The sequence below is a fragment of the Moschus berezovskii genome, chromosome X (assembly GCF_049115385.1).
Source record: "Moschus berezovskii isolate FMDL1 chromosome X, NW_MosBer_1.0, whole genome shotgun sequence".
NCBI classification, from domain to species: domain Eukaryota; kingdom Metazoa; phylum Chordata; class Mammalia; order Artiodactyla; family Moschidae; genus Moschus; species Moschus berezovskii.
The window spans coordinates 98,965,287-98,984,992 of record NC_142488.1 but is presented as its reverse complement, the minus strand read 5'-3'; the positions used below and the strand labels follow the sequence as shown (position 1 = coordinate 98,984,992).

At 39.2% G+C, this 19,706-nt stretch overlaps 1 protein-coding gene across 1 annotated transcript in view; it reads right to left on the bottom strand.

Annotated features, from left to right (window-relative positions):
* COL4A5 (collagen type IV alpha 5 chain) overlaps nt 1-19,706 on the bottom strand; it is a 273,861-nt gene that overhangs the window by 74,500 nt on the left and 179,655 nt on the right. Inside the window, exons 20-29 of the mRNA XM_055438264.2 lie at nt 18,423-18,596; nt 18,039-18,122; nt 14,703-14,795; nt 12,815-12,885; nt 12,361-12,552; nt 11,404-11,572; nt 9,348-9,440; nt 9,157-9,261; nt 5,024-5,121; nt 2,617-2,767 (exon numbers count right to left, since the gene is read on the bottom strand). Of these exons, the coding sequence (XP_055294239.1) occupies nt 2,617-2,767; nt 5,024-5,121; nt 9,157-9,261; nt 9,348-9,440; nt 11,404-11,572; nt 12,361-12,552; nt 12,815-12,885; nt 14,703-14,795; nt 18,039-18,122; nt 18,423-18,596 (1,230 nt within the window). The remainder of the gene's footprint in view (nt 1-2,616; nt 2,768-5,023; nt 5,122-9,156; nt 9,262-9,347; nt 9,441-11,403; nt 11,573-12,360; nt 12,553-12,814; nt 12,886-14,702; nt 14,796-18,038; nt 18,123-18,422; nt 18,597-19,706) is intronic.

Genomic DNA, 19,706 nt, shown 5'->3' with positions numbered 1-19,706 from the left:
CCAGTCAGAATGGCTGCTATCAAAAAGTCTACAGGCAATAAATCCTGAAGAGGGTGTGGAGAAAAGGGAACCCTCTTACACTGTCGGTGGGAATGCAAACTAGTACAACCACTATGGAGAACAGTGTGGAAATTCCTTAAAAAACTGGAAATAGAATTGCTGTATGACCCAGCAATCACACTCCTGGGCAGATACACCGAGGAAACCAGAATTGATAGAGACACATGTACTCCAATGTTCATCGCAGCACTGTTTATAATAGCCAGGACCTGGAAGCAACCTAGATGTCCATCTGCAGACGAATGGATAAGAAAGCTGTGGTACATATACACAATGGAGTATTACTCAGCAATTAAAAAGAATACATTGGAATCAGTGCTAATGAGGTGGATGAAACTGGAGCCTATTTTACAGAATGAAGTAAGCCAGAAAGAAAAACACCAATACAGTATACTAACGCATATATTTGGAATTTAGAAAGATGATAATGACAACCCTCTATACGAGACAGCAAAAGAGACACAGATGTGCAGAACAGTCTTTTGGACTCTGTGGGAGAGGGCGAGGGTGGGATGATTTGGGAGAATGGCATTGAAACATGTATATTATCATATGTGAAACGAGTAGCCAGTCCAGGTTCAATGCATGATACTGGATGCTCGAGGCTGGTGTACTGGGATGAACCAGAGGGATGGGATGGGGAGGGAGGTGGAAGGGGGGTTCAAGATGGGGAACACATGTATACCCGGGGCAGATTCATGTTAATGTATGGCAAAACCAATACAATAATGTAAAGTAATTAGCCTCCAATTAAAATAAATTAAAAAAATTATTTATCTTTTAAGTGGTAGAAATCTGCTTTATAATTTTGTATGGATTTCTGTAGTACAATAGTCAGTATTACAGAACAACTATACTGTGATTCACAATTTTAAAGGTTTTATGGTTAATTTATAGCTATTATAAAAATACTGGCTATATTTCTGGTGCTGTACAGTATGTCCTTGCAGCTTATTTTATACATAGTTTCTACCTCTTAATCCCTTACCCTATCTTACCCCTCCCCACTGATAACTACTAGTTTGTTTTCTATATATGAGAGTCTGTTCTCTCTTGTTATATTTACCAGTGTTTTTTTAGATTCTACATATAAGCCCTATCATACAGTATTTGTCTTTTTCTGTCTGATTTATTTCACTAAGCATAATATCCTCCAAGTCCATTCATGTTGTTGGAAATGGCAAAACTTCATTTTGCTTTTTTTTTTTTACTGTGTGTGCACGTTTGCTCAGTCATGACTCTTTGCAACCCCAAGGAATGTAGCCCACCAGGCTCCCCTGTCCATGGGATTTCCCAGGGCAGAATACTGAAGTGGGGTGCTGTTTCCTCCACCAGGGTGTCTCTTGAGTCTCCTAAAATGGCAGGCAGACTCTTTACCACTGTGTCACCTGGAAAGCCCTGTTGTGAATAGTACTGCAATGGATGGACTTCCCAGGTGGCACTAGTGGTAAAGAGCCTGCCTGCCAATACAGGAGATGTAATAGACAATGTATTCAGTTCCAATGTGGGTTAGTAATATCCCCTGGAGGAGGGCATGACAATGCCTCCTCTACTCCAGTATTCTTGCCTGTTTAATCCCATGGACAGAAGAGCCTGGTCCATACAGTCCATAGGGTCACACAGAGTTGGACACCTGAAGCGATTTGGCATGCACACACTGCACTGAATATTAGGAGGCATGTGTCTTTTTGAATTATAGTTTTCTCTGGATATATGCCCAGGAGTGGGATTGCTGGATCAATATGGTAGTTCTATTTTTAGTTTTTTGAGAAACTTCCATACTGTATTCCATAGTGGCCATACCAACTTACATTCCTACCAATAGAGTACAAGAGTTCCCTGAGAAAGGTCTAGTAGTTTCTCATACAACAAACACACATTTCTCTTATGACCCAACATTTCTACTCTCGGGTACTTAATCAAGCATAATGAAATATATACCCATTAAAAATTTGTAAAATAATGTTCTTAAGAATTTCCCTCATAATAATAAAAAACTTGACACAGTCCAGGTATCCATCAACACTGAATTGATAAACTTTCATATACTTGTACAACAAACTGTTTTTTTAAATCATGATCTCTATACACTAATATGGAGGGATCTCTAGAATATAAAGTTAAATGAAATAAGTAAAATGCAGAGTCAAAAGGTAGTACTCTATCTTTCGAGAAAGGTAGGAAATATATACATATGTATGTGTGTGTGTGTGTGTGTGTGTGTGTATATTCCTATTCCTATTGACTTGTATTTGTATGAAGGAACACCAAAAGGATAAATAACTAAAAAATAGCTATACATGTGATGTGGAGGAACATAGTAGATGGAGATGGGATAAAGGGAAAACTTCTTATAAAAGTGTTACTTCAATACATATATATCACCTATACAATGAAATAAAACACAAAAATATCAATGAAGGATTTTAAAAAAGCCATGATGGGGAGTAACATGGACTTTCTAGTTAACTGGATTTATCACCCATAAACTTTCCCAACAGTTTCAATTTCTTCAAAAGTTAAAAGCAAATTGAGAAGTAGCAAATGCCTCCATACCTTTTGGTCCAGGTAGCCCATCCAAGCCAGCTTGTCCTGGAGGACCTTGAGGTCCTGGGAAACCACGATCCCCTTTTGGACCAAGTATTCCTTTGAAACCTGGGAGTCCTGGAGGCCCAGGTGGCCCAGGTAGCCCAAATCCTGGTTCTCCCTAGAGCATACACATGATAAAACAAAATAAAATTCCCATTACTTTCTTGGTGTTTACTGTTTACTATAGAGAATTTAAAGCAGACAATACAAGGTAATATTCTCCTCTGCTATGACACAGGGAATAGGATAAATAAATGAAAAGTATGCAGTACAGAACATCTGGAAGGACAGGAAACAGGGCTTAGTAAGACAAATTGAATTATTTGGTCTGGTTTCAGGACAAGAAAAAAATATCTGAGAGAGCATGAGACTAAAGAACCCAAGTGAGGAAGTGGGATTACAGATTGCTGCAGCTGCTGCTAAGCTGCTTCAGTCGTGTCCGACTCTGTGCGACCCCATAGACAGCAGCTCACCAGGCTATGCTGTCCCTGGGATTCTCCAGGCAAGAACACTGGAGTGGGTTGCCATTTCCTTCTCCAATGCATGAAAGTGAAAAGTTAAAGTGAAGTCACTCAGTTGTGTCTGACTCTTTGTGACCCCATGGACTGCAGCCTACCAGGCTCCTCCGTCCATGGGATTTTCCAGGCAAGAGTACTGGAGTGGGTTGCCACTGCCTTCTCCGGATTACAGATTAGGTGATTATTCTAAATTTGACTAAGAATGATAATGGAATTGTGAGTTTTGTATAAAATGTCCATTTACTTAGAGGTGAATACTAAGTATTATATATATTTATGGGCTTCCCAGGTGGCTCAGTGGTAAAGAATCTGCTTGCCAATGCAAGCAATATGGGAGACATGAGTTCAATCCCTGGGTTGGGAAGATCCCCTATAGGAGGAAATGGCAACCCACTCTAGTGTTCTTGCCTGAAAAATCCCATGGACAGAGGAGCCTGGTGGATTACAGTCCATGAGGTCACAAGAGTCAGACATGACTGAGTGACTAAGCAAAACATATGTGTATATATATATATATGTGTGTGTGTGTGTGTGAAATGACACAGTACTGAGATGTGGGTTAAAATCCTTCAACAAGGAAAAAAAAAGAATAGATGAAGCAAATATGATAAAATCTTGATAATTTGGCATCTGAGTGATGGGTATATGAAAGTTCATTGTTATTATTCCTTGCAGTTTTGCGTTCATTTGAAAAGGTTTATAATAAAATAAAAATAATCACTAGAGAAGTGATTTCTCATGAGAACTGTGGTCATGATCAATGTTTCTTTCCATGGGAAAAAAGGTAGTAATGATAAAAACACAGGCAATTTAAATTAATTAAGCACAGAGAAAATACAGGAACAGTTAAGATAATTATGTACCAAAATAGTTTGCTGAAGACTGACTAAGGAAAATCTTAGATCATATAAAATATAATAAGAGGAGAGGAAACCAACTTAAACACAGCATTATTATTACTAAGTCAATAGCAGTGATTTGAATTATGTATCTGGGATGGAACAGAGGGGAAAAGTATGAGAAGTGATTGACATGATGTGTGTGTGTGTGTGTGTGTGTGTGTGTGTGTATGTGTTAGTCACTTAGTCATGTCCATCTCTTTGTGATCCCAAGGACTGTAGCACACCATACTCCTCTGTCCATGGGATTTTTCCAGGCAAAAATACCAGAGTGGGTTGCCATTCCCTTCTCTAGGGGATCTTCCCGACCAAGGGATCAAACTCAGGTCTCCTACATTGCAAGTGGTTTCTTTACTGCTTGAGCTACCAGCGAAGCCCACTTGTGATATTCAACACCATTTCAACGAACCACCATACAGACATGGGCAGAGATTAAACGGAATAGCTATATTACAGAAAAGCACAGAGGAAGCTGACGATTGTATTTTCTCATTCTCATCAAATAACCAGTCATTCTAAAACAGGTTCAGAATTTTTTTAAAATTTTGCTTCAACTTTGACCTCCTGGACTATTAAAAAAGTGTTTGGAGTTAAATATTTTTAAATAAAAATACAAGAAGTTAAGTTCTAGTTGTATAGTAAAGATTTGGGATGATGTCTAAGTCAAAATAGAGAAGGCTAAGGGAAGGAAGGGCTTCCCTGGTGGCTCAGACGATAATGAATCCACCTGCAATGCAGGAGATGTGGGTTTGATACCTGGGTTGGGAAGATCCCCTGGAGGAGGGCATGGCAACCCACTCCAGTATTCTTGCCTGGAGAATCCCATGGACAGAGGAGCCTGGCAGGCTACAGTCCATAGGGTTGCAAAGAATTGGACACAACGGAGCAACTAAGCACAACACAAGGAAGGTAGGGGGAATAGAAAAAGAAGAACGAAGGAAGTAAAATGTCTCAGACCTTTGGTCCTGGAAAGCCTGGTGGCCCAGGAGGACCTTCTAGACCAGTTCTTCCAGGTGATCCAGGTGCTCCTGGAGGTCCTGGAATTCCAGGAAAACCTGTAAATTAGAAGTCATTTTCAATCCCCAAAAAGAAGACACTGTAAGAAAGATACCCAAACTCCTAAATTCACATTTCACCCTATTATATCATGCTTAATGTCTACAGTAAGATGTTAAAAGCACAATGACATTCTAGATGACTATTTCAGACCAAGCCTTACAAATACCTGTTATTCTCTCTCAAATACAGGTCCTATTATTTTCATACAGGGCTAAATAGCATTTGTGGCTAATGCTCTTCTAAAAGAAAGTAAAAGCTATTACCAATGATAGAAGAACTAAACTTAAGAAATGAATTCCACGCAAAAATGCAGAGAAACTTTTATTCTGCTTACATCTGGATATAGTATGATAAAAGGCCTACCACATAATTCTGGAAATGAACTAAAAACAATGGCAGATGTTATACACATTAGTTTAGTTCAGTTCAGTCGCTCAGTCGTGTCCAACTCTTTGCGACCCCATGAATCACAGCACGCCAGGCCTCCCTGTCCATCACCAACTCCTGGAGTTCACTCAAACTCATGTCCATCGAGTCGGTGATGCCATCCAGCCATCTCATTCTCTGTTGTCCCTGTCTCCTCCCACCCTCAATCCCGCCCAGCATCAGACTCTTTTCCAGTGAGTCAACTCGTCGCATGAGGTGGCCAAAGTATTGCAGTTTCAGCTTTAGCATCAGTCCTTCCAATGAACACCCAGGATTGATCTCCTTGAGAATGGACTGGTTGGATCTCCTTGCAGTCCAAGGGACTCTCAAGAGTCTTCTCCAGCACCACAGTTCAAAAGCATCAACTCTTCGGCGATCAGGTTTCTTCAGAGTCCAACTCTCACATCCATACATGACCATGGGAAAAACCATAGCCTTGACTAGATGGACCTTGGTTGGCAAAGAAATGTCTCCGCTTTTTAATATGCTATCTAGGTTGGTCATAACTTTCCTTCCAAGGAGTAAGCGTCTTTTAATTTCATGGCTGCAATCAGCATCTGCAGTGATTCTGGAGCCCCCAAAAATAAAGTCTGACACTGTTTCCACTGTTTCCCCATCTATTTCCCATGAAGTGATGGGACCAGATGCCATGATCTTCATTTTCTGAATGTTGAGCTTCAAGCCAAACTTTTCACTCTCCTCTTTCACTTTCATCAAGAGGCTTTTGAGCTCCTCTTCATTTTCTGCCATAAGGGTGGTGTCATCTGCATATCTGAGGTTATTGATATTTCTCCCGGCAATCTTGATTCCGGCTTGTGCTTCTTCCAGCCCAGCATTCCTCATGATGTACTTGCATATAAATTATATAAGCAGGGTGACAATATACAACCTTGACGTACTCCTTTTCCTATTTGGAACCAGTCTGTTGTTCCATGTCCAGTTCTAACTCTTGCTTCCTGACCTGCATACAGGTGACTGGTGATAAAAGTAAAGTCCGATGCTGTAAAGAGAAATATTGCATAGGAACCTGGAATGTTAGGTCCATGAATCAAGGCAAATTGGAAGTGGTCAAACAGGAGATGACAAGAGTGAAGGTCGACATTCTAGGAATCAGTGAACTAAAATGGACTGGAATGGGTGAATTTAACTCAGATGACCATTATATCTACTACTGTGGGCAGGAATCCCTTAGAAGAAATGGAGTAGCCATCATGGTCAACAAAAGAGTCCGAAATGCAGTACTTGGATGCAATCTTAAAAACGACAGAATAATTTCTGTTCGCTTCCAAGGCAAACCATTCAATATTACAGTAAACCAAGTCTATGCCCCAACCAGTAATGCTGAAGAAGCCCAAGTTGAACGGTTCTATGAAGACCTACAAGACCTTTTAGAACTAACACCCAAGAAAGATGTCCTTTTCATTATAGGGGACTGGAATGCAAAAGTAGGAAGTCAAGAAACACCTGGAGTAACAGGCAAATTTGGCCTTGGAGCACGGAATGAAGCAGGGCAAAGGCTAATAGAGTTTTGACAAGAGAACACACGGGTCATAGCAAACACCCTCTTCCAACAACACAAGAGAAGACTCTACACATGGACATCACCAGATGGTCAACACCGAAATCAGATTGATTATATTCTTTGCAGCCAAAGATGGAGAAGCTCTATACAGTTAGCAAAAACAAGACCAGGAGCTGACTGTGGCTCAGATCATGAACTCCTTATTGCCAAATTCAGACTTAAATTGAAGAAAGTAGGGAAAACAACTAGACCATTCAGATATGACCTAAATCAAATCCCTTATGATTATACAGTCGAAGTAAGAAATAGATTTAAGGGACTAGATCTGTTAGATAGAGTGCCTGATGAACTATGGACGGAGGTTCGTGACATTGTACAGGAGACACGGACCAAGAATATCCCCATGAAAAATAAATGCAAAAAACCAAAATGGCTGTCTCGAGGAGGCCTTACAAATAGCTTGGAAAAGAAGAGAAGCGAAAAGCAAAGGAGAAAAGGAAAGATATAAGCATCTGAATGCAGAGTTCCAAAGCACAGCTAGGAGAGATAAGAAAGTCTTCCTCAGCGATCAATGCAAAGAAATAGAGGAAAACAACAGAATAGGAAAGACAAGAGATCTCTTCAAGAAAATTAGAGATATCAAGGGAACATTTTATGCAAAGATGGGCTCGATAAAGGACAGAAATGGTATGGACCTAACAGAAGCAGAAGATATTAAGAAGAGGTGGCAAGAATACACAGAAGAACTGTACAAAAAAGATCTTCATGATGAAGATAATCACGATGGTGTGATCACTCACCTGGAACCAGACATCTTGGAATGTGAAGTCAAGTGGGCCTTAGAGAGCATCACTATGAACAAAGCTAGTGGAGGTGATGGAATTCCAATTGAGCTATTTCAAATCCTGAAAGATGATGCTGTGAAAGTGCTGCACTCAATATGCCAGCAAATTTGGAATACTCAGCAGTGGCCACAGGACTGGAAAAGGTCAGTCTTCATTCCAATCCCAAAGAAAGGCAATGCCAAAGAATGCTCAAACTACCGCACAATTGCACTCATCTCACACGCTAGTAAAGTCATGCTCAAAATTCTCCAAGCAAGACTTCAGCAATATGTGAACCGTGAACTTCCAGATGTTCAAGCAGGTTTTAGAAAAGGCAGAGGAACCAGAGATCAAATTGCCAACATCCGCTGGATCATGGAGAAAGCAAGAGAGTTCCAGAAAAACATCTATTTCTGCTTCATTGACTATGCCAAATCCTTTGACTGTTATACACATACAAACACATAAAATTAAATCTGACTCTTTTGAAGTCATTTAGTATAAATGAGTAAGGACATGTTTAAGCACTCTTCTCAGATTAAGACACATGCTTGCCGTTCATGAGAAAAAGTTCTGTGAAAAATAAAGCAGAACTGAAGCAACAGCCCTAAAAGTTTCAGTGAATCATAAGAATATGACTTAAGGATAAAACATTACTTGGATAAATGTGTACAATATATCTGTTTTCTGTTTAATACAATCCATTCATTAAACAAATATCTACTGAGTGCTTACTATGTGGCAAAAACTCTTTTGAGTCCTTAAAATATAATGGTGAATACAAAAGACACTTATTACTGTGATTTTTAAAGTTTATATATCATTTTTGCATATCTAGGATTTAGATGTTTTCTTGTCTGGAAAGTTTTAGATAAAGACAACAAAACTATAGTGCACACATTCTATGACTTTTCATTTAAAACTTTTTATTACACAAAGGGTCTTCCCTAATGGCTCAGCAGATAAAACAATCTGCCTGCAATGCAGGAGACATGCATTTAATCCCTGGTTGTGAAGATCCCCTGGAGGAGGAAATGGCAACCCACTGCAGTATTCTTGCCTGAAAAATTCCATGGACACAGGAGCCTGGTGGGTTACAGTCCAAACGGTAGTAAAGAGTCAGACATGACTGAGCACTGAGCGAACTACACATAGAAAAAGTTCAATCTAATATATTTTATCTATCGTGTGAACTATATCATAGAATAATATCACTTTAAGCAGTTAACCTACCTTGGCTGCTACCCAGTCCTACATACCTTTGGGACCAGGTGGTCCAGGAAGCCCGATTCCAGGGATACCTGGTTCTCCTTTGCTACCAGGTATTCCTGGCAAGCCTGGCTGGCCTGGGAGTCCAGGTTCACCTATGGAGAAACAGCAGTTTTTTTGGAAGTAGCCAAAGAAAGAAGCCAACAAATGTTGAGGACAGTCAAATAAATTCCTCACATACCTGGAAGACCTACTTCACCATCTCTGCCGGGGTTACCAGGCAGGCCAGGCTTCCCTGGTTGGGTTATGGTCTGACCTGGATCACCTTTAGGACCTATGTGGGAATTAATAGTGAATAGGAAGTGTTCATTTGACTAAAGACCTCCATTAATTAAAACAAAAAAAATATTTATAATCTTTTGAAAATGCAAACCAGTAAAAATCCAAGAGGAAAACAATCATATATATATTTTCAAGGAAGATACTAAACAGATGAATGAAATTTCAAAGAGAAAAGTATATTACAGTTTTAAGAATTTTCATGAAGATAGCATTTATAAAAATATTAGGCATCTATAAAAATATTTCCTAAATGCAGCTGAAAAGAAAAATATTTATTTTTGGTTAACTATTGGTACTTTAAGGTTTTATGCATGCAAAGTCCAGGCACACATACTACTCATTAATTGAAATAAGACTTTGAAAAAGGTTGAGGATAAAGATGGATTTCTTAACCATGGCATAAAAAGCACTAACCATGAGAGAAAAGACTGATAAATTTGGCAACACTTGAATTGATTTCTGTTCATTAAAGACACCATAAAGAGAGTGAAAAGGGCAAGCCACAGTGAATGAAGATTTTGCAAAAAAATAAATAGCTAAGAAAGAACTAATACACAGAAAACACACATACACACTCCCCTCCAAATCAGTAAGAAAAACAATCCAAAAGATTAAATGATCAAAACACTTGAATAGACATGTCACAAATGGAAAATTCAAATGGTCAACAAACATATGAAAATGTTAATGTTTGAACTTTATGTTAATGGAATCATAGGTAAGTATTCTTCATGTTAACTTTGTGTATGGATATTGCCTATTCATTTTTATTCATTTATATAGAGAAATATAAAATAAAACTGCCACCCTATATATCACACTCAACAGACTGGCAAAAGTGTAAAAGTGGCAATACAAAATGTTTTTGAAGATATAGAGCAACAATAAATATCTAATACTTCTGGTGGGAGTATGAATTGATACAACTGCTTTGGACATGGTTTGGAATTATCAAGCAAAACTGAAGATGTATTTACTCTATGCCTCAAAAATGCAAATCTTAAATATATACCCTAACCCAGTGACTGCCAATTGTTTTCTGTAAAGGACTAGACAGCATATACTTTAGGCTTTGTGGGCCATATGGTCTCTGTAGCAACAACTCAACTCTGCAGCAGTAGTGCAAAAGCAAGCATAACAATAGTGAATGAGTGCGAATCTGTTCAAATAAAACTTTCATTTATGACAACATGTGGAGGCCAGATTTGATTTATGAACTGTAGTTTGCTGATCCTTGCCACAGAGCACAAGAATACATAAGAGAACCCACATAGAAGCATCATAATAACAGGCCCAAACTATAAATAATCCAATTGTCCATTAACAATAGAATGCATAAATCAGTGGTGACACACACACAGTGGGATACTGTACAGCAATAAAAATGCTATATCCATATACGGAGTTAACATAAAGAATACTTACCCCATGATTCCATTAACATAAAGTTCAAAAAGAAGCATAAAGTACTTTATTTAGGAATATATATCTAGGTGATAAAACTATCTATGGAAGAAAATTATGCAAAAATTATGCAAAAAATGTTTACCTCTGGAAAAATGGAAGAAGATTTTGATCGGAAAAGACAGAGAGGGGAGCATAGGTTTCCAGAATACTGCAATGTGTGTTTCTTGGCACATGTGGTAGTTATGTGTGTGTTTCTATTATAATTATTTGTTAAACTTTGCATTATGTATCATGCACTTAAAAACAACAACAGTAACAATAAATGCAGGCAGAAAAACTTTAAAGAGAAGGCCTTCTTAAAACATACACACACATGCACACACATGTACATACACATTTATGTTTCCTTGCTAAGGAGCTCTGGAAAGCCCAAATATAAATAGCCAGGGAAAAACACTTCTTATGAAAGGAAGCCAAAATGGTCAAAAGATAATGCATTTCTGCTTTTAAGTACCAAAATAAAAATGAAACAACCATAGCAAACTCACCTGGTATTCCTGGTTGGCCTGGATTTCCTGCCACACCTTGTATGCCTTTTTCACCTACTGGACCTGGAGGGCCAAAACCAACAGGGCCCATAGGCCCCCTATTTCCTGGGAGACCTGGCAAACCTGGGTTCCCAGGGGGACCTCTTTCACCCTTAAAAGCCACTCCACCCTGAAAGGGAAAAGTTTAATACAGCAATACATAGACATAATAGCTATCTGTAGGTTGGTATTACTTAGTACAGCTAGAGAAATGATACAGCCAGAATAGTTCTTCTTAAAAACTGAGTGTGTGTTACTATGGGATGGTAAGTGTGATCACTTTTATTTATACATTCTTTCATTCAACAAATATTTTTTGAGTTCCTACTATGTGCCAGGAGCTGGTGATAAAGCAGAGAATAAAAATAGACTAAAGTCCCCACATTCTAGTGTAAGTCAAGAAGTTTACAGGCTAGTTAACATTTTATAAAGTATCACTTTCTACCTAAATGTCCTAGGCTGTGTGTTGTACACAAAATAAAGACTCTAGTCATTTACGTTCAATCTTTAGGCTCCATGGCACATTTAACACAGTCATCTACTCACACTAATCTCTAAGCTTACTGTATATAAACCAAATTAGACTTTTGTTGTCAGGTCTAAACAAAACCAGACAAGGCTATGTGCAATAAGAAAAGGGGAAACTTACACTGATCTACAGGCATTTTAATCTTCTGCCTACTTGGTCATAGCAAACAATACTCAACATAATAGTGGGTTAAGCAGAAAGAATTAACAAAACCACTTAGAGAAAAGAATTATAAAGAAACTCTACATAGTTAATAACAATGTGCCATTAGTACATATAATCACATTCTTTCAAGCATTGATCAGATGTTCATCTCAGAACCAAGTCCATCCTAGAAAACATCACTAACAATTTGACACCACAAAATCAAGAATATCAAACCAACTCACAGGTTCTCCTTTGGGGCCAGGAAGTCCTGGCAATCCATCCTGTCCAGGGGTGCCAGGTAAACCAGGAAGCCCTGGAACTCCAGGGGAACCCAAATCTCCTTTGTCACCCTTCATTCCTGGAAATGTGAGGATGTCACCGGGTTCACCTTTAGGTCCAGGAAAGCCTGGAGCACCTGGAGCTCCTGGTATGCCCTGAGGGGTTAAAAAAGAAATAAAAGAGGAAAAAAAGAAGAGAGAAAAGAAGAAAATCAGTTTCTTTCTTTTTTTTCTAACATGTTCTCCAGTTTATCCAAAGCTATGAGTCAAATGAGACATATGATCCAGCAAGAGTAAAAGAATCAAATAAATCATAATATAAAAACTAAATTTCCTTTATATATATCCACAAGTGAAAACTCAAGGTGTAAATGGATTTCTTCTACTTCTTTTGCTCTAAAATATACTTAAAACTTACTATTAATCCTTTGGGACCAGTTGCACCAGCATGTCCTTTCTCTCCCTTCTGTCCAGGGAAACCAAGAGATCCTAATACACACACACACACACGGGGGGGTGGGGGGGAGAGTCATATGAGCTTTGGACTTGATATCTTGATAAAGCTTATATAAACATCAGCAAGTCAGGAAGTCAAGTCTTAAAGTAAGAACATCATTCAATCTCATTTGACAAGTACATGTTCATTTCTCTATTTTATATTCTCAAGATACAGAGATCATCTTTTCTTTTAGGTAAATCTAACCTTAATGGTATATACAACATTGTTTCCTTAGGTATTTCCAATTCCAAAGTGTCTCAAAAGCTTGCAGCTACCAAGTACTATGCATAGAAGTACTTGGCTTCTATAAGCATCCCATTGTCTAAGGCAGAACAAAATAAGGACAAAGTCTGCATATTTTTCTCTGTTCTTACTTAAACAATTTTCCTAGATTCCTACCAGTTCTTTATTTGGTTTATCACTCCCTAAAATTTATTTTATGAAAAAGGATTGGTGCTCAAAGACTAGAGGAAATATTACTAAAGCAGTGTTTTCAAAATGGGTCCCTGAAACAGATGCATTGGCACCACCTGGGTACTGGCTAGAAATGCTAATTCTTGGGCCCTCCATCTCAGGTCTACTGAATCAGAAATTTGGGGGGTGGGACCCAGCAATATGGATTTTAACAAGCCCTCCAAATAATTCTGATGCACTCCCAAGTTTGAAAACCACTAGACCAGAAGTACAAGGCTAGATGATGAACTTCCAGGGGCAGCTATTAGACTTGCTGAAAATCTATTTCCAAGCACCAAATGAATTGGTTCATTAGGGAGATACACTAGACAGAAAGGTAAGCGATCTGGTGTCTATTCTCAGCCCTGACTGACTCAGATATAAAGTGTGATTTCAGAGAATACTGGGATACTCCAAGAGGCAGATAAGTGAAAGTGTTGTGGGTCTGATGGATATCAAATACAGTTCTGCTTGGAAATGGGGAAGGAGGAGTTATATATAGAAAGAGGAAGACAAATATCATATGATACTGCTTATATGTGGAATCTAAAAAAAAGGTACAAATGAACTTATCTACAAAATAGAAGTAGAGTCACAGATGTAGAAAACAAATTTATGGCTACCTGAGAGTAAGTGGGGGATAAATAGGGAGACTGGGATTGACATATACACACCACTATACATAAAATAGATAATTTATAAATAAGGACCTTCTGCAAGGCACAGGGAACTCTACTCAATACTTTGTAATGGCTTATATGGGAAAATAATCTAAAAAAGGGTGGATGTATGTATATGTGTCTGATTTACTTTGCACTGCCGAAATTAACACAACATTATAAATCAATAGTACTCCAATGAAAATTACAAAAAAGAAGAACAGTTTTTAATTTTTAACTTTTAAAAATTAAAATAAAGAGGAATATTGGCAGTTGATTGCCAAAATCTAACAAAAGTCCCATTTCTCAATGACAACATGTGATACATCCCAACGACTAGAATCTGCCACTGGAAATATATTCAGGGGTCAGCATTATGAACATTTCCCCCAGTTTTCTAGAATAAAAAAGTCTGACTATGTTTAAGTTATATTATTCACCATATGGAAAATAAGGAAGATATTTTTCCTGGAATAATATTGTTGAAATGCTTTAATAGAAAATGTAGGTAGCTTCAGGTACAGAAAGCAAGAGCATAATTTATTTCATAGCAGATAGTGATATATCATATTCAATTATTTATGAATATGAATGACTAGTTATAAAATGAGAAACTGGCATCATTCTAAAACTATAAGCTCACTAATATCTAGCCAGAAATATTTTAAAGGTTGCCCCGAGGCAGAATGTTTTACCTGGGGGACCTGGAAGACCTGGCAAACCAGGTTGACCTGGAGGCCCGGAAACACCAGTTCCAATACAGTTGAAGCAGGTGTCACCTTTGTCACCTAGAGAAAACCATAATAAAAAACAAATTTTACTTGAATAGTTACATATACCTTCTTTAGACAGGTTCTAAAGAACTTAGCGGGGATTCCCAGGGGGATCTGTGGTAAAGAACACCCCGGCCAATGCAGGACAAGCCGGTTCGATCCCTAGGTTGGAAAGATCCCCTGGAAGAGGAAACGGGAACCCACTCCAGTAAAATCCCATGGACAGAGAAAATCCCATGGACAGAGAAGCCTGGCAGGCTACAGTTCATGGGGTTGCAAAAAGTTGGACATGACTGAGTGAGCACAAGGAAGTTTGCACTAAAGGACAATATTCCCACGCAACAGTGTAGTTAGAGAAGCTTATATTTAGAATCAATTTATTTGATATATATTTACTAAGCACCTATTATACTGTGGAAAATTCTGAAAGGGATGGGAATACCAGACCACCTGACCTGCCTCTTGAGAAACCTGCATGAAGGTCAGGAAGCAAGAGTTAGAACTGGACATGGAACAACAGACTGGTTCCAAATAGGAAAAGGAGTACGTCAAGGCTGTATATTGTCACCCTGCTTATTTAACTTATATGCAGAGTACATCATGAGGAACGCTGGACTGGAAGAAGCACAAGCCGGAATCAAGATTGCTGGGAGAAATATCAATAATCTCAGATATGCAGATGACACCACTCTTATGGCAGAAAGTGAAGAGGAACTAAAAAGCCTCTTGATGAAAGTGAAAGAGGAGAGTGAAAAGGTTGGCTTGAAGCTCAACATTCAGAAAATGAAGATCATGGCCTCTGGTCTCATCACTTCATGGGAAATAGATGGGGAAATAGTGGAAACAGTGTCAGACTTTATTTTGGGGGGCTCCAAAATCACTGCAGATGCTGATTGCAGCCAGGAAATTAAAAGACGCTTACTTCTTGGAAGGAAAGTTATGACCAACCTGGATAGCATATTAAAAAGCAGAGACATTACTTTGCCAACAAAGGTCCATCTAGTCAAGGCTATGGTTTTTCCCGTGGTCATGTATGGATGTGAGAGTTGGACTGTGAAGAAAGCCGATCGCCGAAGAATTGATGCTTTTGAACTGTGGTGTTGGAGAAGACTCTTGAGAGTCCCTTGGACTGCAAGGAGATCCAACCAGTCCATTCTCAAGGAGATCAATCCTGGGTGTTCATTGGAAGGACTGATGCTAAAGCTGAAACTCCAATACTTTTGCCACCTCATGCGAAGAGTTGACTCACTGGAAAAGACTCTGATGCTGGGGGGGATTGAGGGTGGGAGGAGACAGGGACGACAGAGAATGAGATGGCTGGATGGCATCACCGACTCGATGGACATGAGTTTGAGTGAACTCCGGGAGTTGGTGATGGACAGGGAGGCCTGGCGTGCTGTGATTCATGGGGTCGCAAAGAGTTGGACATGACTGAGCGACTGAACTGAACTGATGGATTGATGTGGGTGTGTGTGGGGGGCGAGTCCTGATTGGAGTATGTTTAACAGAAGATGATGGGCTTTCCTGATAGCTCAGTTTATACAGAATCTTCCTGCAATGCAGGAGACCCCGCTTCAATTCCTTGGTCAGGAAGATCCACTGGAGAAGGGATAGACTACCCATTCCAATATTCTTGGGCTTCCCTGGTGGCTCAGCTGGTAAAGAATCCGCCTGCAATGTGGGAGACCTGGGTTCAATCCCTGGGCTGAGAAGATCCCCTGGAGAAGGGAAAGGCTACCCTCTCCAGTATTCTTGCCTGGAGAATTCCATGGTCTATATAGCCCATGGGGTTGCAAAGAGTCTGAGCGACTTTCATTTCACTAACAGAAAATGAGAGGAGAGGAGAGTTATCTAGAGACAGTGAGAAGAAAATTCTTGAAGAGTTTTGCTGCAAATGAAAGAACAGGAATAGAGTAGTATATAGCAGCTGAAGTGAGATTATGAAAAGATATTTTTAAGATGGGTAAACAAATGCATATTTGTATACTGCTAGGAATGATCCCGGAGAAGGCAATGGCAAGCCACTCCAGTACTCTTGCCTAGAAAATCCCATGGATGGAGGAGCCTGATAGGCTGCAGTCCATGGGGTCGCTAAGGGTCAGACACGACTGAGCGACTTCACTTTCACTTTTCACTTTCACACATTGGAGAAGGAAATGGCAACCCACTCCAGTGTTCTTGCCTGGAGAATCCCAGGGAAGGGGGAGCCTGGTGGGCTTCCGTCTATGGGGTCACACAGAGTCGGACACAACTGAAGTGACTTAGCAGCTGCAGCAGCAGCAGCAGCAGGAATGATCCAGTGAAAGGGGAAAATTGATGATATGGGAGAAGACAAGAATTTCTCAAATGAATCTTTGAGGGAAACAAGAGGAAATGGAATCTATTATACAAAGAAGAACTGTTTTAGATAGGAGCAGTAACAATGATCAGCAGGAGGCAGAATAAATGTGGTAATTTGTGAAAATTCTCTTATTATTGCTTCAACTGGTCTGTGAGGAGGAAGCAAAGTCAGAATCCTAAAATAAGAATGGAAGAGGATGTGTTTCACTTTTGAAACAGGCTCATAAGAGGTGGTAATTTGTTGTTGTTCAGGCACTTAGTCGTGCCCAACTCTTAGCAACCCCATGGACTGCAGCACGCCGGGCTTTCCTGTCCTTCACTATTTCCCCGAATTATTGAATTACCAGGGCTGTGTTTTGGTTCCAATGGCAGGAGAGGAGGGCAAAGAAGTCAAAAGTTATACAATGATTGATCATGGAACTTAAGCTGGGTTAATAGCTAAGAAAGGGCTTCCCTTGTGGCTCAGATGGTAAAGCGTCTGCCTACAAAGCGGGAAACCTGGGTTCAATCCTTGGGTCAGGAAGTTCCCCTGGAGAAGGAAACGGCAACCCACTCCAGTATTCTTGCCTGGAAAATCCCATGGACAGAGGAGCCCAGTTGGCTACAGTCCATGAGGTCGCAGAGTCAGATAGGACTGAGTGACTTCACTTAAGAGATAAGAAAAGACTTCAAAAGGCTGAGGGATAATAAAGGTTGGCAGGTTTCACTGAGTTTGAAGTAATGTTGGAGTCAGGTTATTAGAGGTAGTGAGCTAGAAAGATAAGATATAGTGGTCAGGAAATCAAACTTTGGAAGTGTTCACTATTGGTAATGTATGGTCTTGGAGTCTGATCATGGGAGTGAGTGGCTGAGGAAGGGTGGAGGATATAGGGAATTTTGCTGATGATTTGAAAGAATGAAGGAATATGGGGATCAAACCTTTCATTCCTTGTTCTCCTTGGAGTCCTCTATCACCTGGAGATCCTGGAGGGCCAGGAGGGCCTGCTTCACATATCTTATCACCTGAGATAAGATAAAGCAATAATAGCAAGCCAATTGTAAAATATCCAGAAGACTCAACAAAAAGAAAGTCTGATAGGCTAGAAAAAAAAGATTTATTTTCAGTTGTTTTTATAATATTAATGACAATTTGAAGAACAAATTTAAATATCAAATAATCACCATAAATCAAAAGTAGAAGCAGCAGAAGACTCTCTCAGTTATCAGAAATACAAGAATGATGCAAACCATCAGATTCACTTATAAATGAAGATAAAACTAATACAACAACAGAACTTAATAGGAGAAAAGTATATAGCTTACTAGGAGGGATATGAGGGCCAGGAGGGCCAGGGGGACCAGGAGGGCCAGGAGTCCCAGGCTGTCCATCAAGTCCAGGAGATCCAGGAATGGAAATTCCAGGTGGACCTTCATCACCTTTCTGGCCCCTTTCCCCAGGAAAGCCAGGGGCTCCAGGAGGACCTATAACTGCAGGTCCTAAGATAAAAACAAATACCCATTAAAGTGATCAAAATGATCTTATTTTAGACATATTACTTTGGGTCTCAATGAGACATTAAGTAATGATAACATCTTCCTTTAATGTATAATATCAGTTATGGTCTTATTTTTTTAAATGTATAATACCAGCTATGTTCTTATTTTTTCCTATGAGAATCAACATGTAGAGAAAAGATGGAAAGTCCCAATAATGTAAGTACCAGTTTGAATATAAGAAAGAATAAATTAGTTTTATTACTTTTGGAGGGCTTCCCCGGTGGCTCAGGTGGTAAAAAAAAAAAAGAATGCCCGCAATGTGGGAGACCCAGGTTTGATCCCTGGGTCGGGAAGATCTCCTGGAGAAGGAAATGGCAACCCACTCCAGTATTCTTGCCGGGAGAATCTGATGAACAGAGGAGCCTGGAGGGCTTCAGTTCATGGGGTTACAAAGAGTTGGACAGGACTGAGCAACTAACATTCACATTACTTTTGGAAACGTACTAGTAACTAACTCTCTATACTTTGACACTACGATCTCTTAATCTCTGAAATACTAGAAAGCCACCGACAGGAGAAGGGGCATCTCAAAGTTCTCAGGTAAACATGGCTCTGTTTCTGGACATTCTTCTGTTCTGCTGTCTCTTCATGCACCACTAACATTTTTTCATTACTGCAGCTTTATAATATTTTCAAAACTGGCAAGGAAAACATACTCATCTTTGTTCTTTTTAAAACCACCTTTGTTCTTTTTAAAACCATCTTCACTACACTTACAAATTTATTCTTCTAAATAAATTTCAGAACCAGCTTATCAGTTACATTTTAAAAAATCACTGGAATTTTGAATGAGATTAATTTGAATTTAAAGATTAAATTTTGGTAGAATCACCTGTATATAATACTGAATTCCCACATCAAGTAATAATTACATATATCTTTCCATTTATTTATTAATTTTATATTATTTAATAATATTTTACAAAGTTATGCAAAGAGATCTTACACATCTTTTGTTAGTTTTATTCATGGGTAAATTTGATTGCTAATGTGAATTTTATTGTTGTTACTATTGTTAACTGATATCTTCCCCTCTTGTATGTTTATTTT